The following is a 27,879-nucleotide window of genomic DNA, read 5'->3' on the forward strand; positions in this document are numbered from 1 at the left end:
CAGGAGGCAGGAGGCCAGGGCAGGCTCTCAGTATGCCAACGCTGGATGCAGATGAGCTAGGGACAGCCTTCCTCAGGCCCGGGCTGAGAGGAGTGCACAGGAGCCCAAGTGGAGTTCAGGACATTTATTTCACATCACACAGCTGTACATTTTTCTATAAATAATGTGGAGCTGAAATATTTACATTCTCCTCCTATCCAGTCCATAGCTTTCTTCTGGCACTGAAGCCAGGAGACTCTGCCTGCAGACAGGCGTGCACTCTGGGCTCAGCTCAGCCCTGACCCACCTATCCCCGGCCCTTAGGCAGAGCAGCTGGTGCTGTCTGGGACACCATCACCTCATTCCTCCGTCCTCTCATGCCAAAGGCCAGGAAGACCACTGCACAAATCCCAGCTCGGCACATGGCAGCCACTCAGGGACACCCATCGATGGAGCTGGGGCAGGCAGCAGCATGACATGCACCCACAGTTTAGAAACTGTGAGGAAGCAGGAAGGTCGCCCACCACTTACTGAGCTTCCTTTGAACCTCCCCTCCTCCTCCCAGGCCCTCAGCCAGGAAGATTTGTCCCCAGGTGTCTTTCACTTCCCAGAGTGGAACTGTCCCAGGTGCCCCACAGTGCCAGATCATAGAGGACAGAGAGAAGACTCCTAAACTGGAGGATATAAGGACTAGGACAAGGGACCACAGTGCAAACATCTCAAGGACAGGCAATAGTGGGCTCACAGTGACCCCACAGACACACACACCACACACACCACACACACACACACACACACACACACACACACACACACACACACTCTGGAGCCCTGAGGGAACAGAAGGCTAGTCTGCTATTGTAGGAAGAGAAAGTAATGAGGCTAGCTTAGCCCCGTGACAGATGAACACAAAGACACTCAGACGTAAGAGAAGACCAGCTAGACCGTGGGAAGGAACTTGCTGAGAACACACACACATTCCCATCTCAGTCCAGCAGCTTCGGTGCTTAGGAGCAGCAAGAGGTGAGGGGAGACCCCTGGGCTTGGCCAGCTGTGGAACCCTTCTATCAGCTAGAGACAGGCCGAGGTGGGGTTCGAAGGTCTTCTTCACTGCTACGAACTGCGGCCACATACGAGAAGAGACACAACACAGAGTAGCAGATCTCGTGGGCCTGCAGGGAACAGAAGACCCGTTGGATCAGCCACACTGAGACTCCTTCTTAGGTAGAGGGTCAGCCTAGAGTACGAGGCCTGCCCTGACACTAGTGCAGGCCCCTGGGCTGAGTGAGCCTCAGGCAAGTCTCTGGAAGCCTTTCTCCTGAGAGAGGGGGGTCAGCACATGTACCCCAGATGAAAGGTGTGTTTGACTTGAGTTGAACCCCTGGCATCTAGTCCCCCGCGAGGGTCCACCCTTCTTGCCGGAAGGTTCCCAGGGAGCCCTGCGTGCTTCGGCCTGCTGTGGCTGGGACGCATACTCACCATTGGCGTCTTGTACTTGTGGCTCACCACTTCTTTAATTTCAGGAACTAAAACCGGACGGGCAAGAGACAAAACAGAAAGTTCAAAACTAAGAGCAACAGGGTCCTACTCCCCCGGGCGGCTGCGCCCGGTGCCAGGCTCCCCTTCCCTCTGTAGCCTCTCACAGTGGCTGTGGCGGCTTAGGCTACGATAGAACAGAGCTCAGCCTGTCCAGGCAGACTCTTCAAACAGACATCGCAAGTCTGCCGTGGCTTTTTACTTGATGCCTGCGATCTACGTGCTTCTATGCATGTCCCAAGGTAGAAGGGCTGGCCATCCTCCCGCCTGGTCACAGCTACTGTCCAGGGCTTTTGAGGAGTTGCAGTAGGGAAGAGAGAGGTCTCTAGCCTGTGCCTCCCTTGCTGAGATGCCCATGAACTCATCCCTGTCACCAGAGCTCACAAGTCTAGTCGTGATAAACGTCACTCCTCCCACAACCCCCACTCAGAGGCTCATGAGGTTGTATGAAGTAATAGGATACTAAACCCAACATCAGACTTGGAGGAGGCATCAACTCCTGGGAGGCAGGAGAATCTCAGGCCTGCCTGTGTGAGGGAGAGCGTCAGAGGGCTCTGGAGCAGACACACTGATCAGGAGAGAAAGGCGAGGACGGCACCCAGGTGGAGGTGGAGCATCAGGCAAGTACACACATGTCCACAGCCCAGAATGCAAGATTAGGAGTCACCCCATCCCAGCCATGCAGGGTCTGTGCCCGGCCAGAAGAAGGAGCAGGGTCCCCCAGGTCTAGCCATCAGTGTGGCCTTGTGAGACTGGGAGGAGGGCGTGGCATCCCTCTGGGGACAGAGAAGATACAGTGAGAGCTGGCCACACCTTCTTCTGACCCTGGGAGGTAGAATACCCAGAACCCAGTGTTAGCATGAAATAAACTCGTCAGAGGCAGAGCAAGAAGCCCCAGGTCATTCTCCTGAGTTGGAAGAGTTCCCCAAGTATCTCTCTGGCAAAAGAGAGAAGGTAGCAGCACGGTGAAGAGAGAACTCAGAACGGTGAGCCAGCACAAGGGGAGGGGCGTTGGTAAGGAAGAGGGTGGGGAGAAGGAGGAGAGACCACTAATCATGGAAGCAGCTAGGTTGGTTGAAAAGAGCCCACCACCCACTGCAGGGCCCAAGGCTGGGGCCTGGGAATAGGCAGCAGGAGCCGAGGTCACGTTACCTGCCGGAGAACGAAGGTTTTCATAGCAGCGATGAGGGGCACAAAAGAATGAAGCACAAACACAGCAGGAACTCAAAGCCCCAGGGTGAGCCCCACTACACCACTCCTTTGTGCCTGTTTGGGGAGGCTGGATCCAGCTCCAGACAGACCTGCCCTTCTGCCTCTGAGGCCCACGAGGCTTCTCTGGCCTCAGCTGAGTCTGTCTGTGGTGCCTCGTGCCCTCCTCTACAACAGAGGGAACCAGAGTGGTGCCAGGGAAGCTTGGGTGGGACCCTGTTGGGCTGCTAGAGAGATGGCAGGAGGCAACATGGACACAACAGAGTTTGAGGATCACCAGTCTGCTCTGCCCCAGAACTTTCTGACCACTGGCTGGCCAAACCAGGAAAGAGGGCGCTACATCATCACCATCCTAGACTCTAAGCTGTCCAAGGCTTCCTGCTCCTCAGGGACCACTGGCTCTCTTGTCTCTCTCCTTTCTGTTCTATCTTCTCGGGCTCCTCTCCTTCCCTGTCACTCCTCTCCTCCTGACCTTCTCCTCTGCAGAGGCTTTGTCCCCCTGCCCTAGTCCCTCCTCTGGAGCTCCAAGGTTTGAGTTACTGCCATGTGAGTCCAGACCTAAGAGCAAAATAGTGTAATTACCAAATTCTTCCAGGACAAAGACGCCTCGAACTGTATTGCACTTTTTAATGTGATTCAGCTCTATGAAAACCTGCAAGAGAGGGAGGGGGCGGGGGTAAGGCCCATAGGCTCCACCCCTGCCCCATGAAGCCCACTCTCCCAGCTACAGCCCATGCTCCCCAAGGAAACCTAGTTCCCAAAGGGAGGACATAAGAATTCACACACACACAGTCAAAAGCGCTAAGAAGCGAAGAAAGCAGAAAGGGCAGGTACCTTCCGCTCCTGGCCGGAGGAGAAAGCATGGGAGAGAAAGGAAGGCATTAGTTTTAATGGTCAAACCCAACCAAAGGCCCCTCTGCTGGCCTGGGCTACCCCGCCCATCCCCTCTGCCCAGGCAGCACTCATAGGACACAGTGCCCCAGGGATCTCTGACTCAGGTCCCTTAGGTCTCTACCCTTCCATACATCCTCCTCCGGCGCAGAGGGCTGGCACGGGTGCAAAGCTCCCCTCAGACTGTCCTTAGGGTGGGAGATGATCTTATCTTCCTTGACACAGGATCCAGGACCTCCCAAGAAGTATGCAGTAACATTAATAACTGCTACCACGTGCCGAGCACTGACTTGGCACTTTACGAACTTATCTGACTGTTATAGTCTACAATACGGTCTCCATGTTACGGATGAGAAAGAAATAGGATCAGAGCATTTGTTTGCTTGTGAATGAAGCTGGGCCTCATATCCAAGTCTATGCTTTTCCCATCTGTTACTCCAAGTGCATAGGCACACTGAGGATGGAAGCTTTGTTCACCATAGCTGCCTGCTGTCAGCAGAAGACGGGTCAGGGCCACAGGCCACTGCTCCCTTAATGTTCTAGACCATGGGGTCAGACCCAGAAGTCAGCCTTCGCTGTTCCTCTCTGTAGGATGCTACTTCTAGGAGCCAAGCCTTCCAGGACAGGCCAGTTTGGAAATGGTGTGAAACTGTTAATGGAGTAGGCCCAGGATGCGGAACACTGAGTGCTGAACAAGGAGGTGGGTGGGGGTCTAGGTATGAATTAACAAGAGCTCATCTTTTCTGGGAGCAAGGGATGCAACACTGAAACGGGATCAGAAGCCACCTCTCTAGCTCCTTCATGGACTAAAAAAGTACATAGGCATTACCCTTCCTTGGGAGAACCCTAAGATCTTTATGGGTGTAGTGCCACACTAGGTTCCAGAGTGGAAATACACTAATAGAGGGACAGGATATCTGGGCAGCTATTTAGCTCTTTCTTGTGCCTAAATTTCCCAGCTAGACGTCTTCCCAGCTAAACTGGCCAGGAGGGACAAAGTAATGACAAAGTCAGATATCCACCCGCATTGAGTTCCTGTTGCTTGGCCAGGGGCTTCAGGATATCATACTAGGACCTAGTTCAGAGTCTTGAGGACTTTAGGGGAGGGGAGGAAAGGCACTTGTGTGAGGAGTCAGAGCCGGGAACGGACCTGGGATGATGCGCTGGCCTCAGAGGGAATTAGCTTAAGGAATGTCCACTGAGAGAAAAAGTATCACTGTGTTAAAAGACCAAGAAGAAAAAGAGAAGTCAGCTCCTAGGGTGGAATCACAGTAGGAAAAGGATCCTGAAGTCAAAGGATCCCCCGCCAAAGGAGGGGCGTGAGGCCTGTGGAGCAGGGCAGGGTAAGGACATCCAGAGGAAGAGAAAGGACAAGAACCAGCAGGAAAAGGCAAACACCCATACTTGGAGAGGACAGAGACAGACAGACAGACAGACAGACTGATACACACACACACACACACACACACACACACACACACACACACACACACACACATGAAGTACACAGGGAGATCGGCCAATCTACTCTCAAAGCAAAACCACCAAGAGAAGCACACCCTGGGAATACAGAAAGGCAGAGACACGCAAGAGGGGCCAAGTGAGACGCTCCCACTCACACTGTGTGAGTCTAATGGGTGGGCAGCACAGCCACCAAGCCTCTTTCTCTTTCCCAGTTCCCAACACAGGCTCCCTGCTGCATCTGCTCAGAGCCTGGTGGTCTCGCCAGTCACTGTGCCCTCCCCTTTGATGTCTCTCTGTCTAGCCATTCACCTCTCTCTGGCCTAAGGCTCTCCCTCTTACTCACTGGGAGAGCGCGGAGAGCCTGGAAACTGATCTTATGTAGCAAAACACTAGGGCCGGAGGCCGCCTGCTGCCGCTTGTGCATACCTGGTTGTGCATGAACTTGAGATTGATCCCTTCCAGGGTGACTTGAAGCAAGCCACCCTCTCCAGTCTTCATGTCCTGCACAGGGAACTCACCGCCTAGCTCAGGCCCTGTGGTGAAAGGAAGGCGTCAGCTGACCTGTGAGGTGCAAATCCCACAGCCCAACTTTCTGAGCAGGTCTGTGGTGAGGAGGGGGCTACGGCGTGGGGGTGGGGGTGGGGGTAGGGGTGTGTGAGGGGTGCGTGAAGGGTCTGTTCCTCACCAGGTTTGATGCTTTGCTGTCGGGCAGCAGCACGTTCCATGCTGTCCTTCACACAGTAGTACAGCTCTCGACACTGTAGCACAGGGAGGGGTGGACTTGTGACAGGAGCCCTGCCAAGCTGCCATTTCCCCTGTTCTAGAGCTTCCAAAGGCTACTACTGTCTCAGAGCCAGGGTGAGCATTCCACATGAGAGCTAGAGGCCAGCTCTGGCTCTAGCTGTGGATTTTGGAATTGTAACTTCCCAGTGAGGAATTCTTTTTTTTTTTTTTTTTTTAAAGATTTATTTATTATATATAAGTACACTGTAGCTGTCTTCAGATGCACCAGAAGAGGGCGTCAGATCTCATTACAGATGGTTGTGAGCCACCATGTGGTTGCTGGGATTTGAACTCAGGAACTTTGGAAGAGCAGTCGGCACTCCAAACCGCTGAGCCATCTCACCAGCCCCCCAGTGAGGAATTCTTAAATACCTATCCAATCCCCAGCCCAAACACAGACCCTGAGTACCTTCTTGGTATAGAACTTGTTGAGCTGGGTCTCAGAGCCATTTCTCCGCCATAAGCACAGGACCTTGGTCTTGGGACAGTAGGTCATATTGATGAGCTTCTCATACCACCAGCGCTCGTACACCGTCCCAATGTTACTACGCAACACCACGCAGTCATCACACACCTGAAAAGGCACAGCATTCATCAGTGGTCCTGGTCGTTGACAGGTTTTCCCATCCCAGGCCGCACTACGTGCCCCTCACAGGGAAAGGATAGCATGACTGACCCTGGGAGCAGCCCTATGGTCAAGTTTTCTGACCAATGCTCAGGTTCCCTTAGGGGAAACACAAGCAATGGACATACTTTCTGTTAGGATTACTGATAGAAATGGAATCTTTGAAAATGTGCACTGTCCAAGTCAGTTAGTGTGTACCCCCTCATATTTTCTCTCTAGACCAAGGGCTTGGAGGGTATCTCTTGCCTCCATCTTACAACATGGAGAAATCAGCTCTGTTACCAAGCAGAAGGTTAGGTGTAACTGGGGAGAAAACACTGGGGTCAGTACATCTTCTAGTTTTAGCTCTTCTCTAAATACTTTTATGTAGAATTCACTAAACTACTTTATTTGGAATTTACTTCTAAATTCTACTATAAAATACTTTGATGATTATGTAAGTAACACACGAACGACGGTTACTGCATAAAAATTACTCAGCACAGGATGGTAAGCGAGCATTAAGAAGCAAGGCCCCCTTCATCTGCTTTTCTTGCTCAACAGCTCCCTCCAGATGGACTCACCCATTCTCATAGCTTCAGTGGAGTGACACTGCGGCATGCTGGTTAGAACATGGGTCTCAGGCCAGGCTGTGTGGCTTGAGGTCCTAGCTCTACCATACTTAGCTATGTCATGTTGAACAAGCTCTTTTGTTCATGCCTCCTCCTGGCTAAGGAGGGGCTCACTGACAGTAAGAACTATTAAATGTATTAATATGCACACTTTTTTGTGTTGTTATGTTTGTTTGTTTGCTTGCTTGCTTAAATATAGTGTTCCTCTCTATGTACTCCTGGCTGTCCTGGACCTTGTTATGTAGATGAGGCTAGCCTCGAACTCACAGAGATCATTCTGCCTCTGCCTTCCAAATGCAGGGAAAAAGGAGTGCACCACTGTACCTGGCACAACATCCATAAAATTCTTAAGGTGCATCAAAAGCCAGGTACAGGTCTGGGTATATAGCTTAACAGTAGGGTGTTTGCACATAGGAAGTACCCAGGTAGCTGCGTTGACAATCTAGTTACTACACAAAACCATAATAATAGCTGGGCGTGGTGGTGCACATCTTTAATCCCAGCACTCGGGAGGCAGAGGCAGGCGGATTTCTGAGTTTGAGGCCAGCCTGGTCTACAAAGTGAGTTCCAGGACAGCCAGGGCTACACAGAGAAACCCTGTCTCAAAAAACAAACAAACAAACAAACACAAAACAAAACAAAAAACCCCATAATAATTAGGGCCAGTGAGATGGCTCGGCAAGAACAGTGCTTGCTAAACAAGTGAGGAAACTTGATTTTGATCCCCCAAGCCCTCATAAACATGGAGCGAGATAGAACCAGCTCTACAAGGTTATCTTCTGATCTCCACACACATGTGGCAGCACATACAAATAACAAGTAAGTTATAATTTATATAATTATTATTAATATATTGATGCTCTGGGTTGGCGAGATGGTTCAGCAGGTAAGAGCAATGACTGCTCTTCCGAGGGTCCTGAGTTCAAATCCCAGCAACCACTCATAATGAGATCTGACGCCCTCTTCTGGTGCTACAGTGTACTTATTTATAATAATAAATAAATATTTGGGCTGGAGCGAGCAGGGACTGAGCGAGTGGGGTTGACTGGAGGGAGCAGAGGTCCTAAAATTCAATTCCCAACAACTACATCAAGGCTCACAACCATCTGTACAGCTACAGTGGACTCATATACATAAAACAAACAAACAAAGAAACAAACAAACAAATCTTTATAAAAACCATATTGGTGCTCTTCAAATCTTTCTCCATCCAAGCCCTCTCTGCCCTCTCTTCTCTGCTCTTGACCACTCTTACTTAGAAGGTATTCTTGCAAAGACACTGAATCTAAAAATCAAGCATCTCTACTGGGCTAACAGTTTATATAAGAAACACAAATGACCAAGAAACGGGTTCAAGGCGATGTGATCACTAAAAAGTCTAGATGCCCTAAAGATAGAAAGTGAATTTCTTTACTTTCCACTGGCAATGGGTGGAGCCTCTGTAAGGACACACTTATAGCTATCAAAGCTGGGCAAGCAGTGCACGCCTTTAATCCCAGTGCTTGGAGGCAGAGGTGGACAGATCTAATGTGAGTTCAAAGCTAGCTGGGTCTATACAGTGGGTTTCAGGCCAGTTATGGCTATATTATAAAACTCTGTCTCAAAAACAAAACAAAAAAAAAAACAAAACAAAAACAAACAAAAAAGGAAACAGGGCGCCGAAATGGCTCTGGGAGTAAAGGGACTTGCCACCAAGGCTGAACACCAAGGAGTTTCAGTTTGATACCCAGAATCCATATGGTGCAAAGAGAAAACTAACTCCTATAAGTTGTTCTCTGACTTTCACACACATGCTGTGATACACATGCATAAATAAATATAACTTAAAGATTTATTTTATTATATATGTAAGTACACTGTAGCTGTCTTCAGACACCCAGAAGAGGGCGTAAGATCACATTATGGGTGGTTGTGAGCTACCATGTGGTTGCTGAGATTTGAACTCAGGACCTTCAGAAGACCAATCAGTGCTCTTAACCACTGAGCCATCTCTCCAACCCCCATAAATTTTTATAAAAGAAGGAAAGATAAAAGAATAAAGTCTTTTTATTCTAGTATAGAGGAGTATAGCTGTCCTGGAATTCGCTCTGTAGACCAGGCAGGCCTCAAACTCTGCCTTCAGGTGCTGGGATTAAAGGTGTGCACCAACACTGCCTGGCTATGGTCACACCTTGTTGCTTGCCTACAGTCTCCTGGAGGATACAAAGGAGACTACGACACTTGTCAGATGAAAGGCTGAGGACAGTAAAAAACGGAAGGAGGTGGCGGTGAGAATACGCAGCAGCCACCACCCAGGCACGCCATTTTATGGTATTCTCATTCATGGACAATGCAATTATGTCACACATCCACGACTGAAGAAAAGAAATGGTGAGGGACCACATAGTTACCTAATAATTTGCATAATAACTTGATAAATTAGTGATAAATGGGGCAGGGGGGACCCTAGCATTGCTCTAGGAGCTTCTTGTGTCTCCAGCATAAACTCACTTCCATGAAAAAGATGTCTCCATTTGTGTCCGTCCCTGCATGCACAACAAAAGTCTGCTTCTTCATGTGCCGGCTGCCGCTGGACCGGATGGAGAGATCACGTCCATTCTGAGGAGAAAGAGACACTTAGAAACTTTCAGCTGTTGCTCTTACACATAGATTTGGAATTAAAAAAAAAATGTCTCAGGGAGTGTGGGTGGGGTGGGGAGTCTATGAAGGGGGCACTGGAAGGGGGACAACATTTGAAATGTAAATAAATAAAATAATTAAAAAATAAAGTCTCACTTAGCAATTAAATTCCTAACAGTTTCCTTAGTCATATCTTTTTGTTTGTTTGTTTATTTTCTTTGTTTCAAGGCAAGATTTTTCTGTGCAGCCCTGGCTGTCCTGGAACTCCCTCGGTAGACCAGGCTGGCCTCGAACTCAGAGATCAGCCTGCCTCTGCCTCCCGAGTGCTGAAGTTAAAGGCCTGTGCCACTGTGCCCACTGCATAGCACTATATTATCTGCTAGCCACTGGCCACAGGGAAGGACCAAAGACTTGTTGGAGTCATAGTCCCAACGTCTCTTAAAAACTTAAGATCTCAAAGAACTTCTGTTTATGTGAGTTATAACTATGATTTCTATTCTTGAAATACTAATAACATTTTAATGTTTATTAATTCATTTAAAAATAATTGGACTGGGAGGAAGGGGGCTGTGATGGGGATGTAATAGTTGGCTGATAGCCAAGTATAAGATAAGCAACACACCTTTTATACAATGTATTTCTCCTAATAACAGCAACAATGAAAAGAGTATCAGTGTTTTACTTATAAATCTCCTTAATGTTTGGTTTAGGAGACAACAGCTGCATTCTTGAGCTAGGCAAGGTACCACACACTCAAGAGGCTGAGGCAGGAGGATCATAAGTTTGAGGCCAGCCTGAGCTACATCACAAAACACCATTTAAAAAAAAAAAAAAAAAGAAAAAGAAAGAAAGAAAGAAGGGAGCACTAGAAAGGAAGGAGTCGGCCCTGGTGTGCGCCTGTTTTCTCCAGCACTTGGGAGCTGGGGCCAGAGGATCAGAAAGCTAAGATCATTCTTAATCGAGTACCAGTTGAACCATGAAATCTTATTCTCATCAGAAAAAAATAAAATAAAATAAGGAGCACACCTTTAATACCAGCACTTGAGAGAGGCAGCAGCAGGTAGATTTCTGTGAGTTTGAGGCCAGCCTGGTCTACATATTAAGTTCTAGGCCAATCAATGCTACATAGTGAGACCTGTCTCAAAAATAAAATAGAACAAAATAAAATTAAAAAGGGGTTGATAAGACACACAGCAAGTGTAGAACCTGACAGCCTGAATTTGATCTCTAGGGCCCACACAGTAGGAGAGAACTCTAGCAAATTGTCCTCTAACACACATACACAAAACCAAATAAAAATCCAATTTAAAAATAAGAGCTGTCTTTGTTTAAAGGATTTCTGTGAGTGGGAGGGCAGCCTGGTTTATATAGCAAGTTCCAGGATAGCCATGGTTTTATATATATAGAGAGATGCTGTCTCTATAAGGGAGGGAAGGAGGGAGGGAAGGTGGGAGGGAGGGAGGGAGGAGAGGAGAGAAAAGAAAGGAAGGAAAGGAAGGAAGAAAGGAAGGAAGGGAGGGAGGAAGGGAGGGAGGGAAGGGGTGAGAAGGAGAGTAAGAGGTGGGGGGAGAGAAAACTAAAAAAAAAAAAAACAACTAAATAATTCTCATCCTTGTTTGTGTACACAAGCTATTGAGTGTGTAGTGTGTGGCTTTGGCTGAGGAACATAAGGAAAATATGACCTCACAGGTAGACATTAGAAAGGGGGTGGGTGTGTAAGATCTAAAGGCCTTTCCAGATAAGCAGGCCTCTATACCCTGCTGGCCTAGAACTTGCTCTCTAGACCAGGCTGGCCTCAAGCTCCCTGAAGTTCTCTGCTCCGTCCCACACCTCCCTTCCCCCCTCCCACACTCCCCCTGCGCTGGGATTAGCAGCATTATGGACAGCAGCTGAGAGGCGCAGTCTCTTAGACCTACCATGTGGATCTGAAAACACATCAATGGACATTGGTATAGTTACAGGAAAGCCCACCTGTTTTTTCTACACCTTGAGTAGAAAATTTGCACTCATTTGTATTTGAATATTACACAGTATATTAGAAAGATAGTAACCAAATATTAATACTTCAGTATATCTTATTTTTAAAATCAAATCCATCACATCATTAATCTCACTAGAAAAGCCTTAAAGTACTGGGAAGCTGGCCAGACATGGTGATGTATGTCTTTAATCCCACCACTTGGTTGGCAAAAGTCGGTGGATCTCTGTGAGTTTGAGGCTAGCCTGGTTTAGTGAGTTCCAGGCCAACAAGGACTATATAGTGAAACTCTGTCTTTAAAACACAAAAACAAAGAACAAACAAACAAATAAAGCTCCAAAATTCTCATTTTTTTCATATTTAAAAATTTGGCAACCAATATTGTCAACTATCTATCTTAAAAGAACTAGTTCACATGGCCCATAGAATCAACTACTGGGGCTCAAGTGGTTCAGAAATCAGGGAACCTGTACAGGCCTGACCTGGGACCTCTGCATATATGCGACGGTTGTGTAGCTTAGTGCTCTTCTTAGACTCCTAACAGTAGCAGTGGGGGCTGTCCCTGGCTCCTCTGCCAGCCTTCGGGACCCTTTTCCTCCTACTGGGTTGCCCCATCCAGCCTCCATGTGAGACTATGCGCCTGGTCTTATTGTCTCTTGTTTGACTGATGCCCCTGGGAGGTTTGCTTTTTTCTGAGGGAAGGCAGCAGGGTGGATCTGAGGGAAGGGAGAGGTCAGGGGGAGGAAGTGGGGGACAGGAGGGAGGGGATACAGTTGAGATGTAATATATGAGAGAAGAATAAATTTTAAAAAAACAGAGAACCGGTTCACTCACTGTATTACTTTTTTAAAAAGTGTCTGCCAACTCAACCTAATATCCATAGGGAAAATGGTGTTTCATGAACAAAGCTAATTTATCACAGACTCCTTTTCCTCACAACAACCAGTACACGGGGTTGGTAGCAGAAAGGCTTGTGTATACTTCCAATTCTGTCACAAGATATTAAAGAGGCATCTGGGCAATGATTAAAATTTAATAAAAGTGATTTTTCGTTGTTTTATCAAGAACATTCATAAGTGAAACTGGCTTTTTAATTTTTTAATTTTTACTTTATGTATGAGTATTTGCCTAAAAGTACGCATGTGTACACATGTGTGCCTGGTGCTCACACAGGCCAGTGATGGGCATTGGATCTCCTGGAACTGGAGTTACTGATGGTGGTGAGCCACCGTGTGGGTGCTGGGAGTCAAGCCCCGGTCTCTGCCAGAGCAGCACGTGCCATCTCTCCAGACCTGGGCTCTTAGCCACCGAGCCATCTTTCCAGTCCTGAAACTGGGAGGGATTTGTTTGTTTGTTTATCATTTTTCGTTTTTCGAGACAGGTTTTCTCTGTATAACAGCCCTGGCTGTCCTGGAATTCAATCTGTAGATCTGGCTGGCCTCAATCTCAGAGATCTTTCTGCTTCTTCCTCCTGAGTGCTGGGGTTAAAGGCATGCACCAACATGCCCAGAAAACCAGGAGATTTTTAAAATAATTCTTTAGACAGTTACAGTATAAGCCAGATGGTCCTTAAGCTTGTGATCCTCCTTGTGTTATTTAAGATGTGATTTTTAAAAAGTCAGTTTCAGGGTCCACAGAGATAGCTCAGCAGCTAAGGGCACTTGCTTTGCTTCCAGAGGGCCTGGGATCTGAGTTCTATCACCCGCATGGTGGCTAACAACTGGCTGTAACTCCACTTTCAGAATCCAGCTCCCTCTCTGTGCTCCTTAGGCACCAGGCACACATGTGGTGCAATACATACATGCAGACAAACAAAACACATAAAATATTGAAATTTTAAAAAATGATAAACCCAGTTTTAGGCTAAAATAAATAAATCCTAAGTAATAGAATCACTGGTGTGCCTCATCACATTCAGCATGAAACTGTTGGGCTTTTTATTTTATTTTATTTTATTTTATTTTATTTTTTTTCCGAGACAGGGTTTCTCTGTATAACCCTGGCTGTCCTGGAACTCACTTTGTAGACCAGGCTGGCCTCGAACCCAGAAATCCACCTGCCTCTGCCTCCCGAGTGCTGGGATTAAAGGCGTGCGCCACCGTGCCCGGCTATTTTAATTTTTAAGAACTTATTTTATATATATATACACACACACACACATATATACACACACACACACATATATATATATATATATATATACATATGTATATATATACACACACATATATATGTATGTATAATATTTATATGTATGTGTGTATTTATGTACACTGTGTGCATGTCTGGTGCTCTCAAAGGTCAGAAGAGGGAATTGGATCCCCTAGATACAGATAGTTGTGAACCACCATATGGGTGCTGAGACAAGTGCTCTTAACCACTGACCCAACTCTTTAGTCCTTAAATTATATTTTATTTACTTATTAATTCATTTATTCATTGTGTGAGTGTGGGTGGGTGGGTAGTGTGTCTGTGTGTGGGCAGGCATGTGCTATGAAGCTCATGTGCAGGTAGAGGACAGCTTGCAGGAATCAGTTTTCTATTTCTACCACGTGGGTTCCAAGGATCAAACTTAGGTTGTCAGGTTTGGCAACAGTACCTTTACCTACTGAGCTATCTTACCAAACACTGTCTTTTTTTCTCTCTGCAGGCCTGGAGCCCTGGCTGTCTTGGAACTCTCTCTGTAGACCAGGCTTGACACCATGACAGCTTACAAAACTGTCTCTTTTACAGAACAGGATGCATGGAGGTGAGGGTGGGGCTACATAGTTCAGTGTCAGGATAGCAATGTGCCACAGTCTATTCAAGACTGCTTTTGAGTTTTGGTACAAATATTAAAAAGTAATAGAAGGCATCTTAGCTGGACTTTGGTGACTCACACCTTTAATCCCAGCACTCAGAAAGCAGAGGCAGATAGATCTCTGTGAGTCTGAGGTCAGCCTGGTCTATAGAGTGAATTCCAAGACAGCTAGGGCTACACAGAGAAACCCTGTTTCAAAAGAAAAAAAGAAAAAGGAAAAGGAAAAAGAAAAAGAAAAAGGAGGCATTTAAGTGTTGTGATGAGAACAGATTTCATCTCAGATCCGCAGAGGTGTGCAGACCTCACATGGAAACTGCTGTACTCTAACAGCTGGAGGACTGAGAGTCCCCACACTGAACAGAAGGACCAACACCTCACCTGGACTACTGCCCCATTCTCTAAGCTACTAACTATAACTACCCACCTCTAAACTACTAACTCTAACTACCCATTCTCTAAACTACTAACTCTAACTGCCCATTCTCTAAACTACTAACTACCCATTCTCTAAACTACTAACTCTAACTACCCATTCTCCAAACTACTAACTATAGCTACCCATCTCTAAACTACTAACTGTAACTACCGATTCTCCTCTAAACTAGGCATTAACTGGGCTGCATAGCAGCATGGCAGACGTGTTTAGTGTGAAAGCGCTGTATAGGCAGGGGGACACGCAGGATAAAAGGGACGGTCCGATGTGCTCACCAGGCTGTTCAGCTGATCGAGCACCTCATTGACTTGCTGGCTGTACACCAGCCCAATGTGGGACTTTCCCATTAGGCGCCGTACTTTCTTCCTGATGTCATTCTTGTTCACCTGTAAAGCCAAGACAGGAGTCTTAATAAAGGCTCTGCTCCCTTCCCAAGTGAGGCAGAGACAAGAAAATAATCAGTTTCCACTTACCTGAGAGAAATGGAATTCTGAAAGACTATGTTACTGACTATGGCAGAACACTTTCAACTGTGTGTTCTGTCCATATGCTGGGGATTGCCTCTGCCTCTAGCTAGCTTCTACAGGAAAGTGGCTCTTAGAGAGTTGGACATCAAGGAGACACCTCCTCCCATCCTTTACCAACACCACCATAACATCCTCCCCAAAAGGACTTCTTAGAGTATGATTTAGAAACAGTAACACAGGTACAGTAAAGTGGGACGCTAGTACCTGAGACACCTTGCAGGTAAGCACCACCATCCACCCCTGACCACAGGGAAATGGAATTCAAGCATAAAGAAAAGCTTACAATATAGGAATGCTGACTTGTCAACTTGACACAAGGTAGAGTTATCTGGGAAGGACTCTCGATTGGGAAAATCCCTTTGTAAGACTGGCCTGCAGCTGCAGATAAGCCTCTGAGTTGTTTTTTGATTAATGATTGATGTGAGAGCCCAGCTGCTCACTGGGCAGTGCCCTCCCTGGGCAGGTTGGTGTAGAGGTCTATTGAGAAAGCAGCCTGAGCAAGCCAATACGCAGCACTCCTCCATGGTGTCTGCATCTGTTCCTGCTCCCAGGTCCCTGGCTTGGCTTCCCCTGATGATAGACTATCACCAGTTAGCCAATATGCCCTTCTGTTCTCATGTTGTTTTTGGCCATAATGCTTATAACAGCAACAGAAACCTAACTAAGACACAAAATCAACCAAAGCAAAAGGCTCACAGAGTCTGTCTCTGTGTTTGGGAACTGCTCCCTTCACATTTAAAAGCTAGGGAGAGGCTGGAGAGATGGCTCAGCGGTTAAGACTGCTCTTCCCGAGGTCCTGAGTTCAAATCCCAGCAACCACATGGTGGCTCACAACCATCCGTAATGAGATCTGATGCCCTCTTCTGGTGCATCTGAAGACAGCTACAGTGTACTTACATAAACTAGATAAATAAATCTTTGGGCTGGAGTGAGCAAGGCCAGAGCAAGAAGGGAAAAATAAATAAATAAATAAATAAATAAATAAATAAAAGCTAAGGAGAGCTCAGGGAGGCTCATTCTCACAATAATTCTCTGCCACCACCAATCCAAATCCACATTTCTCTTTCAGAGAAGAACTTCTCTTGATAATTTGCAATACACTTCTCCACAATTATAAATATGAAGCCCAAACAACTCACACTAGAGTTACCACTCCTTTGTTAATAAGCAGATACTTTTTGGACAAGATTTTATATAGTTTTACTTGGTCTTGAACTTATAGCCAAGCTTGGCCTTGAATCCCTGATCCTCCTGCCTCTACCTCTCAAGTGCCTTATTTGCTGGCATGAACCATCATGCCAGTAGACAGCTTTTACTAGCTACAGAAAATTCTACATGACAAAGGGCTGGTGCTCAAAAATAAATTCTGAGCCCCTGAAGGTTTTAGAATATACTACTGAAAAAAAAAAAAAAAGAGTATTAAATCAGTTGTAATTTGAGAGCTCTGTTGTAGCCTAAAACAGCTCAGCAAAGGGAATACATCAAATTCAAAGTAAACCAGTAACAGGTAATAATCAATGACTTTCATAACATTCAGTAACAAAACAGCCTGGCAGCTTCAGTTAACGCAACAGTGGGCAAGCTGCCACAGGGGCCTTGAACTTTTCAGTCAGATACTTTGGCAGCTTCCAAACCAGTCCAAAATGTAGGCACTAGACCTAGTCTTGCCCTTCTAGCACCAGTAACAGCTGGACATAAGCAATACGATCAATCAGTACATAAGCAATACCTTCATCAGCAGCATATAGGATATGAGGTTGTGTAAAAGTGTGGCCAGCAAGCGGTCTTCATCATCCTCCAGGCGCTTCCGGTCGTGTTCCCCTAGGGAGAGGTACCTAAGCAGAAACCCAGGCACAAGTTAGTTCTCAGGCAGGAGAGCCCAGGACTACGAGGAAGGAACTGAAGAGGCACAGTGCCAGGTCTTTGTCAAGTCTCATACCTGTCGATCATTTCCTGAGGACCCTGGTCCATACCCATTCCTTCTCTTTCCAACATTACAGCATCTAAGAATGCATCTTCCCAGAACTGCATTTGGTCCCATAAGGTAGAACGTTCTTTGCCTGTGTAGAATAAGGTTATTTCTCGGGTGGGGAGCATGGCTTATTTAACATTTAAGGAATGTAGCTGCTAAATAAAAAGATAGTAAGCCCCAGATAAAACAAGGTCATTCCAAATTTCAGAGCAATGGAAACCAAACCTTTCTCCCAGATCTAATACATTTTGCCTCCGACCCCAGAGACCTCCACGTGAGGCCTTGCCCCTCCCCAGGAGGAGGGATGAGCACATCACACAAAGAAAGGCAGTTACTCAGAGAAAAGGTCTCCATAGCGGCATCCTCTAGCTGGTCCCACATGGATCCTTTGTCCCTTCCTGCCAATTTGTGAGCAGGGAGGAACATGGTAGCAAGAGGAAAGAAAGGAGACAGAAAGAGACAGCCTGGTGAGTCACGCCCAAGCCCAGCTTCATCTAGATCTAGCCCCTGCTTATCCCACAGGTTCCCGGGGTTCAGCTTTTAAGATGCTATCTGGACCACTGAGAGGCCTCAGTGGGTGAAGATGCGTGCTGTCAAGTCTGATGATCCGAGTTCCCTCCTGGAGCCCGCATGGTGGAGGGAGGAAGGAGAGAACCAACTTCTAAAAATCCCATGATCTCCATGTGTGTACGTAGCATGCACCCCTGTCCCCATTAAATAAATGAATATTAAAAAGAAGTTTAAGATGCCATCTGATATCAAAATTGAAATTAATAAAAAGCCAAGCAGCAGCTGTTGGTGCCACCCTCTCCCATGGCTGAGCCCAGCTTTCTTCCAATGCAAGGGGCCTTGCCAGTCTATTTCTTACCTAGCAGTCCCTCATAGAGATAGACTCGCTGGCTTACGTCTTCGGAAGAGCGAATCGGACTACCAGCCGGCTTCTCCTTTGGCTTCAAGCTATGGGCTTTACCCTAGAAAGACAAGATGGTAGGTCAGATGCCAGAGTCACCAACCAAGAGAGACAAAGTGAACCAGGCACCACAGGGAAAGGCTCATGCACATCCATTACAATGGGCATCATCCATTACAACACAGCTTCCCTGCTTATGCGTCGATGCTTGGCCAAAAGTCAACCTAATAACCCTATTTTCTATTACTGCTTCCTAAAGCAAGAAATGAAGTCTTTGTTCTCATTTACCTTTATTCTTTAGTCTCTGTAGTGCTTTCTCTTAAAGCTGGGCACGCCTCTAGTCCCAGTGTGTGGAAGGTTGAGAAAGGAGATCAGTAGTTCAAGGCTAGCCTCAGCTTTATAACAAGTTTGAGGCCAGCCTGGGCCACAAGATCCTGTCTCACACCCTTACCCCACAAAACAAGGTAAAGCTTTTGCAGTAGCATGGCACAATAGAAGGAGCACAGAGTCTGAAGTCAGACTGGCCATGGGTCAAATCCCTACTTTTTATTAATGTTGTAGTGGCTGAGGGTCATTTTCCTTGTCTATAAGAGGAACATTATAATATCTACCCCACAGGACTGGAGAAATGATTAATTGCATTGTTTTTTATTGAATGTGTGTGTGTGTGTGCATGATCACATGTGTGTGCAAGTGTCTGTACGTGCGAGGGCCCAACAGGATACCTTACATTATCTTCTACATCACACACACACAGTTCTCACCTCCACTGTTCCCTAGCACAGGACAGTTAGGGCTGTGTGGTGAGGAGAGCCAGGGAAGGTAACACACGGTCACCAGCATCTTACAGGGATGACCTTGTATTTGTCAACATCCAGAGTCAAAGCACAATGAAGGGATTTCTTTTTTAAGATTTATTTTACACATATGTGAGTACACTGTTGATGAAGAGGGCATCAGACCCCATTACAGACGGTTGTGAGCCACCATGTGGTTGCTGGGAATTGAACTCAGGACCTCTGGAAGAGCAGTCCGTGCTCTTAAGCCCATCTCTCCAGCCCCAACAATGAAGGGATTTTTAAAAAGGTTTCAAGAGACTACTATTATTATTATTAATTTTTTTATATGAGTATACTACACTGTAGCTGTCTTCAGACACACCAGAAGAGGGTGTCAGATCCCATTACAGATGGTTGTGAGCTACCATGTAGTTGCTGGGAATTGAACTCAGGACCTCTGGAAGAGTGGTTAGTGCTCTTAACCGCTGAGGCCTCTCTTCAGCCCTCAAAAGACTTTTTAAAGTAACATTTATTCATTTGTACACGTGTCCTGGGGGTAATGTGCAGGTTGTGGTTATGCATACAAGTGTAGGCCAGAAAACACCTTTTAGGAGTTGGTTTTCTCCTTTGACCATGTAGTTCCAAGGATGGAACTCAGGTTGTCAAAGTTTGAGGGCAAAAGCCTTTACTTGCTGGGACATCTTCCTGGGCCCCACCCCTTTTGACCAGGTCTTACCATGTAGCAGGCTGGCCTCAAACTTAAGATCCTTCTACCTCAGCCCCTGAGAAGGATATCAGGCATGAGCCACCACACCCAGCTGGAAGGACTTCTCAAATACTCTTATTAAAACAGTCTGTGTAGACTCAGTATGAGTCAGGCCCTAACTTGAATGACCCTGCTAATTTTTAACTCTGTCTCCATTGGCTCTTCTAGGAACAGACATATAGAAGGACCTAGAGACAGATGAGCACCAGTAGTAAGAAAATGACTTCATTGGAATCCTATCTTCCACTGTCCTCTCTAGACAAAAGGACTGAAAAGCTGTTGTGGAAAATACCCACTGCCGTCTTAAAAAGGCGGCTCAGGGATCAAAGCAGATAACGCTGCCTAAAGAAGCAGGCATTCACTGCAGAGCAGACGGGAGAAGTGAGAGCTCGAGGATTTATGTCATTTGGGTGTGGCAGTACACACTTGTAATCCCAGCACTTGGGAGACGAAAACAGAGGGGCCACAAGCTTGAGAGCAGCCTGGGTTACACAGTGAGACTGTCTCAAAAAAGAGGAAAAGGAAAAGGAAGGAAAAAAGGGAGGGAGGGAGGGAGGAAGGGAGGAAGGAAAAAAGGGAGGGAGGGAGGGAGGGAGGAGGGAGGGAAGGAGGGAGGAAGGAAACAGAACAGCAGACAGTTGGAAAGAGAGAGAGAGAAAAGAGCCACCCAGCTGAGCCAGACCTCCTCAGGACTATGGGAAGGCTCCCCTTTCCTCCGCAGGACCAAGCGCCTGCACAAGGGTGCTCGGCCTCTGAATTACACCTCCAGCCCCACCTTTTCCTTCTTGTTGTCTCTAAACCACTTTCCTCTTCCATTAAAGAAATGTTCTTTTGTTAGTATATAGAGCTTACAAAGATGGCGCTTGTAGCAGAATTGGTTTCGATTTCACTGTCGGACAGAGTGGCCCGGGAACTTGCCAGGTGGGCGCTGCCTTCGCCTCCTGGCCCGTCACCTGCATTGCTGCTCAGGTCACTGTCAGCTCCAAGGGTCTCTCCGGAACTATTACTCACCTGGGAAAGACAAAAGGCAGTAAGGACAGTCCCAGAGAAGGATTCCCAAAGCCAGCTAGAACCCTGACTGCTAGGAAAAGAATCATTTTAGAGGTGTGTCAGCTTTCCCATACACTTCTTTATAAAATGAGTGACATCCTGCGTCCACACACCCATGAGGATCAAGCTGATCTGAGACTAAGAGCAGATCAAAGGGAAGGAGCCCTTCCAGGGAGAAGGCCACACCCCACCCACAAAGAGGCCAATGTGGTATTCCCCTACCACGGTGCTAACTTCAGAATCCTGACTTGAGCTTCGGATCATAACAGCTGGACTCACACCGATGACAGAGTCTTGATCAGTCCTCTGAAATAACACGAAGACACACCTAGTTCTAGAGAAATCCTGAGCAAATAATTTTTTTAAATGGGTTATGTGAACTGACATAAATAAAATAACACATTAAATAAATACCCATTATAGAAAACAAAAGAATAAGTGTACTGCCCACATTAACCTCTACTTTTAGTATATTTCCTGATAGTCTTTTAGTCTTTTCTAGATATATTTAAAAACTAAATTGAAGATGGACAGAGTAGCACACACTTTTAATTTCAGCACTTGGGAGACAGAGGTGGGATGATCTCTGTGAGTTCAAAGGCAGCTGGGACTACAATTCTTGGCCGGCCAGGGCTAGACTAGTAAGACCCTCCCTCTCATAGATGTATCATACACACACACACACACACACACACACACACACACACACACAGTTATACTGTGTTGCTAAATTTTTAAAAACACAGTAAATTGTAGTATTACATTTCATGACTATTTAAGTATTCCTTATTATTGGTTATATTTGAGATTGTTTCCTTTTTAACTATAAAAGTATTTTGAGGATTAATGGTATAACTTAGTGGTAGTCTTTATCTCGAATGTATACCCTGAATTTAATTCCCACTGCCAAAATGTGTGTGTGTGTTTGTATGTGTGTTTGTATTTGTGTATGTGTTTGTGTGTGTGTCTTACTTTGAGACAGTAATTTACTCCTGGCAATCTTCAGGAAGGCTCTTACAAACCTGGGAGGCAGATGTCAGGCTCACACCACTGTCTGCGCTCATCTGGGACTTTTTCTCCTCTGTCTCACCCAGGTCAAAGACAGGCTTGATGCCCTCTGGCCCTGAGTAGGGAAGACTTGTGTTATTCAGCACAGAGAAGCTGGGGCAGGCTGGTGAAGGAGTGGGCCAGCAGCAGAGCCTGCTCCACCCCTAGTCATCGAATCCCCCTCCCCACCACTGGGACCCACGAGAAGAGGTCCCAGAAACCATAAGAACCAATTAGTACATTAGACCTGGCCAAGGGTCTCTGCAGCCATCTTCTCACCCTGAGAAAATTCCGAGCAAATCATCCTAAGATAAAACATTCTACAAACAAACCCCATTCCATGGCACCCAAGTTAGAGTTTCACCTGTGCCTGAAGCAGACCATTAAAGTATCCTCAGAAGCTCAGTGACTCCTGACAAATGTGTCTAAAGGAGGCCAGAAAAGATTAGGCCAAAAGAAAGAAGGAAACACTGTTTCCATGGTCATCTCTCCCCCACCCTACACCATCTACATCTGAGACCAAAAACAAAAACAAAAACAAAAAAACAAAACCCAAAAGCCCCTATTTAACTCACCCACCCAGGATGGTATGGCAGAAGGACAGAACAACAGAAAGCAAGAAAGTGTGCCTAGGCAAGCCACTAGAGAGAGCTGGGAAGCTACAGACTCAACACAGAGGGACAGCAACCATCTCTGCCAACTGCGCCCACAGGCCTAACAGTGAGGGAGGTATCAGTCACAGAGGGACGCTGCATTCTGCAGAAGTTCTCCCCACCAGCTACAGAGCAAGAGAAAACCAAGATCTGGGTCTTTTACTCAGTAGACGCCTGATTGCTAATGAAGGGAGGGCAAGGAGTAGCTTACACACCATACACCTAGGAGTCACACACCGCCTACCTGCTTTCAATCCAAATGCAGCACCGCCCTCCCCCAGGAAGTCTCTGACCTGTCTTTTCAACTCTTCCTCCAAATACCACCCAAGAACAAATTTGGAGTGGGGCTGACAAAGGGAGCCTGCCCCAATTTGGGCCTGGGAAGTTGGCAGGTATGGGAGACTGGGGGACAGGAAGGGGCATTCATTCCTTACTCTGTTTTTCCAAAGCCTTTTGCTTTTTCACTTCCTGGTGCTTGTTCCACAATTCTACCCCAGATGCAATGCAAGCAGGAGAGAAAGACAGAAAGTCAGACTTGTCAAAGGACAGGAATCACCCCGCCCATGCTCATTCCGTTTCAGACACAGCATTATTGGCTAAGAGATACCAAGATATCTTAATTTGGGTAGGGTTGAGGAATCAAAAATCCAGTTTTTGCCCCTGAAGTCATGAACTGAAGCCTCTAAATTTCTAGTCCTACTCCCAATGTAAACACTACAGAATTTTTAAGCTGGAAGGGTTCTTCATGAGACCCTTGTATTTTGTATGAGAAACTGGGCCCTAAATAGGCTGGAGACAGATCATTTGACTTCTACCACACTGTGATCTCTCTGCCAAATAAGCTGAGCAACGGCCACGCTTACAAATTACAGATAAGAGAGACAATCGGGACAAGCAGGCCAAGAATTTCAGAGGCATGAGCAGAAATCTGCTTGACTCCTGGACTGGACCGAGGCCAAGCTTTCAGTTAGCATCCCTCCTGTTGCCACCAAAAAACCAAATTTACCTTTGGAACTATTGCCTTCTCAGCTAAGAGACCCATTTGTAGTCAGTATCTAGGAAAACACGCTTCCAACAGAAGTAACAGAGAGCGGAAAATGGTCAAGACTAACTTCTCAGTAATACAAATCACAGGAAATACCAATCAGAGCACTTTTTTTTTTCCTGGAAGAACTTCAGAGTTTACTTAGTGTAATCTCTTCATTCTCTAGATGAGGCGACAGAGAGTCTAATAGTGAAGTGATCTGCCCAAGTAGAGTCAAGACTTTCAGGACAACAGATCAATATTTTTCTAGGGCATCGTATCAGGCAGGAGAAAGCCAGGTTTTACTACAGCTTCTAGGAGAATATTTGCCAACCAGAGAACCGGAGATGCCCCAAGAAGAGAGCTGCTTCATTCCTCTGAAAACTTAGGACAATGGTTAGAGGTCATGGCAAAGAAGCACCAGCTGAAAGCAGAGCATAGAGACCAGGGGTCAGCATCCACAGGAAAGCAGCCTAGATGACTCACAGTCAAGTAGGAGTGAGCCACATAGGTGACACCAGAGTGTGAACCGAGAAACACCAAACACAGGTGACATCAGAGTGTGAACAGAGAAACTCCAAACATAAGCAAGTTTTCAGTCAAGTCTGGGGTGGAAAGCAGAAAGAAGAGCTGGCTCAGAAATCTGTGATTTTGGAGTCTAGAACCCAAACATGCCAGAACGGAATACATCCCAGAGCAGTGTTGTAATGCTTGGATGGGGGAAAACTGGATGCAGAGACCCAGATGATCATAATTTTACATCCCAAAGATGTATCTATATATTTCCTAACAGTTTCCAGGAACGTGTTTTCTCTATGTAAAGAAATTCAGATGCAAATTAAAAAGGGATTGAGAATACAGCTCAGACTCCCTGCACTGCATCCCATGGGTCTCTAAGCAAACTTCCATTGTTCTTCAAAGATGCTGGTGAGGCGGCTATGAGCGAGCAGGAAGACCAGATGCGGGTAAGAAAATGCTCCTGGAAGTGGACAAAGACCTATCTCCCTCTCTAAAAAGCAAGCATGGGGAAGAGAAAGTCAGGGTTCTGGGTGAACTGAGAGAATGGAGGGATAGTTAAGAAGCCAGGCCCATTTTGGCATATCAAACAAAATAATACATACCAACAGATGCTACAAAATTCTCTTCCTTTAAACTTCTGGTATCCAGTTCTTTAGGACCCTTTCCTGTAGCACTTGGTGCCCGAGGGCCCAGTTGAGGGACCCTTAGCTGGGCCATTGCCTTTGGGTCCCCCCGCCCAGCCAGACCAGGATCCTTGCCAACTGGGGTATTTACATTCTCTGTCGGACTTCTCTTCCGTTTGTCTGGTTCTGAGGAAAGGAACAAATACAAAAAGTGATTAAAAGAGATATCAAGTAGGAATCAGGTCAGAAAATTGAGATTGGGGGGGGGTACAGGAGGATGTGGGGCAGAGTTAGCAAACGGAGGGAAGCACAGCTAAGGCCTTGGTTTGCATGGTAGGAATTATGTTTCTTACATATAAATCAAAATGCCAACGTGTGACAGAGCGGAGTGGCACTGGGAAGCCTGACAGGGAGACAGCAGGTACGCCCCTACCTTTACTATAGTAGTGGGTCTGGGCAATCTCCAAAAGCCCAAAGATGCTGGCCATACCACCCAGACCTGCGTGGGCATAGGACTGCTCGAGGCTGAGGACTGTGCACTTGAGGAGGTCTAGCATCCCCTTGTACACCTTCCGGCTGATCTCCTGCAACAAGAGCCAGGACCTAGAGCTAGCAACCTCTCTCTAACATCCACACTCTTCTGCCCAGCTGATCCCAATCCCTTGCCCAGACGCTTACCACGTCTTGGATGACATCCTGCCGGGCGTCATCCTCTGACTGCACTGCGCGATTCAGCTTGCTCAGTACAAAGACTCTAAGCTGCTCACTCTCCAGGAGCCGGCGTACCTTCTTCATATTGAGCCAGCCCACTCCCTGGCCGTCCAGCACACTATGGACTACTTCCTTCAGGAACTGCTGGTTCTCGCTACAGGGTCCACAAACCACTTCTGTGGTCATCTGATCCTTGGCAGAGCAACCACACCCCCCTCTTCACCAGACAAGATACATCCCAGGGAAAAGCACAAAGCTGAGTCTCCAGACGCTCATGACCACCACAACCCATCCCCGGCTCCCAACCCCCAGGATCTCGTTTGACAACTTCCCACACTCCTGAAGTTTCCCTTTCTCCACACCAAAAACCACATCATAAACTGCTGCCTGGGGACTGGCTAAAAATGGGGAAGTGATGACTGAAAATTGATTAAATCTACTATCTTGAGAGCTACTCTCCCAATCTTGAACATTCCTCAAAAATAAAATAAAATAAAATAAAATAAAATAAAATAAAATAAAAATAAAAATCAGGAGTCATTCCCTCTATGTGAGAACTTTCAAACCGTTCTGCCAGTTAAGTGCAGGGTGCATGCCTGTAACCCCAGCACTTGGGAATGGAAGTAGAGATCAGTTCAAGTTCATCCTCAACTACATACTGAGTTTAAGGGAAGCATTGTAGGAGATAATGAGACTCTGCCTCAAGGAACAAACAAACCAGTGAACCGCCATTTATTACCTAGAGTTGCTCGACCGGCCCTGTGGGGATGAAGGTTCTCTTTTCACGGTTGGGCTGTGTTTAATGACAGATGACTTCTGGTCCACTAAGGCCCTCCTATTTCCTAAATTGGGAAGGTAGAATTGAGACACATCTTTGGCATAGTCTGGGGGGTTCACGTTATCATACCCCTGGGTTGCCATAGTCCACACCCATTCTCCAGCTGGGCTGGGCAGGGTGATATCAGAACATCACACAAAGGTAGAAAGCAGCCATGGCAATGTGCAGGAGATAGGGACGGAGATGAGGCCACTCCACATGCACCAGCAGCATGCCCCATGGGCTGCATGGGTGTCGTGGGGGATATGCAAGGCAGGTCACTCGTGTGACATTGCTTGCTCCATGAGGAGGATGGCCCTCAGGCAGGCAGAGAAGTTGCTAGGAAAAAACAAAAAGGCCATGCACAGCTCACGGGGAAGACCCACCTTCACCACTCCCAGGGCCGGCTTCAGTAACAATCTCCATTAGAGTATTTAGCCCAAATACTGGGACAAAAATACACAATTAGTAGGTGCACCACAATACTTGAAACCCTCTACCCATTGTTGGAACAGTAAGTCAGACCATCTGAGCACTCTCTCAAAGCCTGGAAAGTGCGTAGAACCTTGATTCTTGGGCACGTCAAAGCTGGAAGCCAAGTGACCAGGAGATAACCATGGCTCTAAGAAAGAACATTCTTAGGCCTGGGGCCTCTCAAAGCCAGGGGCAAGGCAAATGACACAGATACTAAACAGGCACATGCATGAAAGAGGGAACGCTTGTTTTGTGGAATATCTAGCACAGGGATCCTGAGGGCCTGTGGGTAACCACAAGGAGAGACATCTTGCAGATGCTGTCAGGGAAGTCAGGGAGCCGTAGTGAGGACGGGGCATGGGTGGGAAGGCCAGGTGCAGCACACGAGATGAAGCATGGCATGCAGTGAGTTTCAATCACTCCTTCCTTCAAATGCACTGGATGAAAGCCAGAGAGGCCCCCACACCTTTCCATCGCTACTCCACCCATCCATTTGAGACTCACTGTGGCAATATGGGTTAGTTTCCTGTATTACTACTCTGCCTCCTTCACCCACCTACTTCAAATCCCTGCCCCACTAAAGAACGTTCCTTAGGTTCCTGAAACCTCTAGCTGGATGTAATGGGCCGTACATGTCTCTAATCTTAGTACTAGGGAGGTTAAGGAAAGAGGATTCTAAGTGTGAGGGGCTCTACATCAAAAAACCCTGTATCAAGAAAATGGTTGCTTCTTGCTGTATGTACTATTATAGTTAAATATTTCAGCACAATATCCAGAGATGACAAACAGAAGCCAAATTAAATTGAGAAAAGCCCCTCAAGCTACAAAGATCACAGATGAAACTGAAATAAGGTCTGAACTGACCCTAGAAGCCAATCAATACCACTCATAGACCAAAAGTTGGCATGAAGCCATATAAAGCTAGCTTCTGTAAATGCTGCTAGGTTGCCCATAGTCGTCCTCCCGTGGACCAGCTCCTTGGGAAGTTTACCCAAGGTCACGGAGTAGGCATCTGAAGATGACTGAAGGCAGCTGATTATCCTGAGTTAGCATATACTTCTGATAAGGTCCTCCCCAAA

The 27,879-nt window shown here is 46.8% G+C and overlaps 1 protein-coding gene across 45 annotated transcripts in view; it reads right to left on the bottom strand.

The window, feature by feature from the left end:
* Positions 1 to 109: 109 nt before the first annotated feature.
* Madd (MAP-kinase activating death domain) overlaps positions 110 to 27,879 on the bottom strand; it is a 46,647-nt gene continuing 18,877 nt past the window's right edge. For 5 of the 45 annotated variants that reach the window (XM_030250204.1, XM_030250230.1, XM_030250202.1 and 2 more), the window contains exons 16-37: positions 26,713 to 26,772; positions 26,249 to 26,351; positions 25,477 to 25,663; positions 25,232 to 25,382; positions 24,778 to 24,984; positions 23,067 to 23,120; positions 21,955 to 22,055; positions 21,155 to 21,238; positions 20,735 to 20,893; positions 18,296 to 18,398; positions 17,763 to 17,825; positions 17,395 to 17,515; positions 17,185 to 17,290; positions 15,204 to 15,314; positions 9,589 to 9,696; positions 6,272 to 6,436; positions 5,765 to 5,837; positions 5,506 to 5,612; positions 3,559 to 3,567; positions 3,307 to 3,376; positions 1,459 to 1,505; positions 110 to 1,151 (exon numbers count right to left, since the gene is read on the bottom strand). In XM_030250204.1, coding sequence (XP_030106064.1) covers positions 1,047 to 1,151; positions 1,459 to 1,505; positions 3,307 to 3,376; positions 3,559 to 3,567; positions 5,506 to 5,612; positions 5,765 to 5,837; positions 6,272 to 6,436; positions 9,589 to 9,696; positions 15,204 to 15,314; positions 17,185 to 17,290; positions 17,395 to 17,515; positions 17,763 to 17,825; positions 18,296 to 18,398; positions 20,735 to 20,893; positions 21,155 to 21,238; positions 21,955 to 22,055; positions 23,067 to 23,120; positions 24,778 to 24,984; positions 25,232 to 25,382; positions 25,477 to 25,663; positions 26,249 to 26,351; positions 26,713 to 26,772 — 2,294 coding nt within the window. In that variant the 3' untranslated portion in view covers positions 110 to 1,046. The remainder of the gene's footprint in view (positions 1,152 to 1,458; positions 1,506 to 3,306; positions 3,377 to 3,558; positions 3,568 to 5,505; positions 5,613 to 5,764; positions 5,838 to 6,271; positions 6,437 to 9,588; positions 9,697 to 15,203; positions 15,315 to 17,184; positions 17,291 to 17,394; positions 17,516 to 17,762; positions 17,826 to 18,295; positions 18,399 to 20,734; positions 20,894 to 21,154; positions 21,239 to 21,954; positions 22,056 to 23,066; positions 23,121 to 24,777; positions 24,985 to 25,231; positions 25,383 to 25,476; positions 25,664 to 26,248; positions 26,352 to 26,712; positions 26,773 to 27,879) is intronic. The other 40 variants (XM_030250239.1, XM_030250212.1, NM_001177720.1 and 37 more) reach the window with 35 other exon arrangements.

This window comes from Mus musculus, chromosome 2 (genome assembly GCF_000001635.26).
Source record: "Mus musculus strain C57BL/6J chromosome 2, GRCm38.p6 C57BL/6J".
Lineage (NCBI taxonomy): Eukaryota > Metazoa > Chordata > Mammalia > Rodentia > Muridae > Mus > Mus musculus.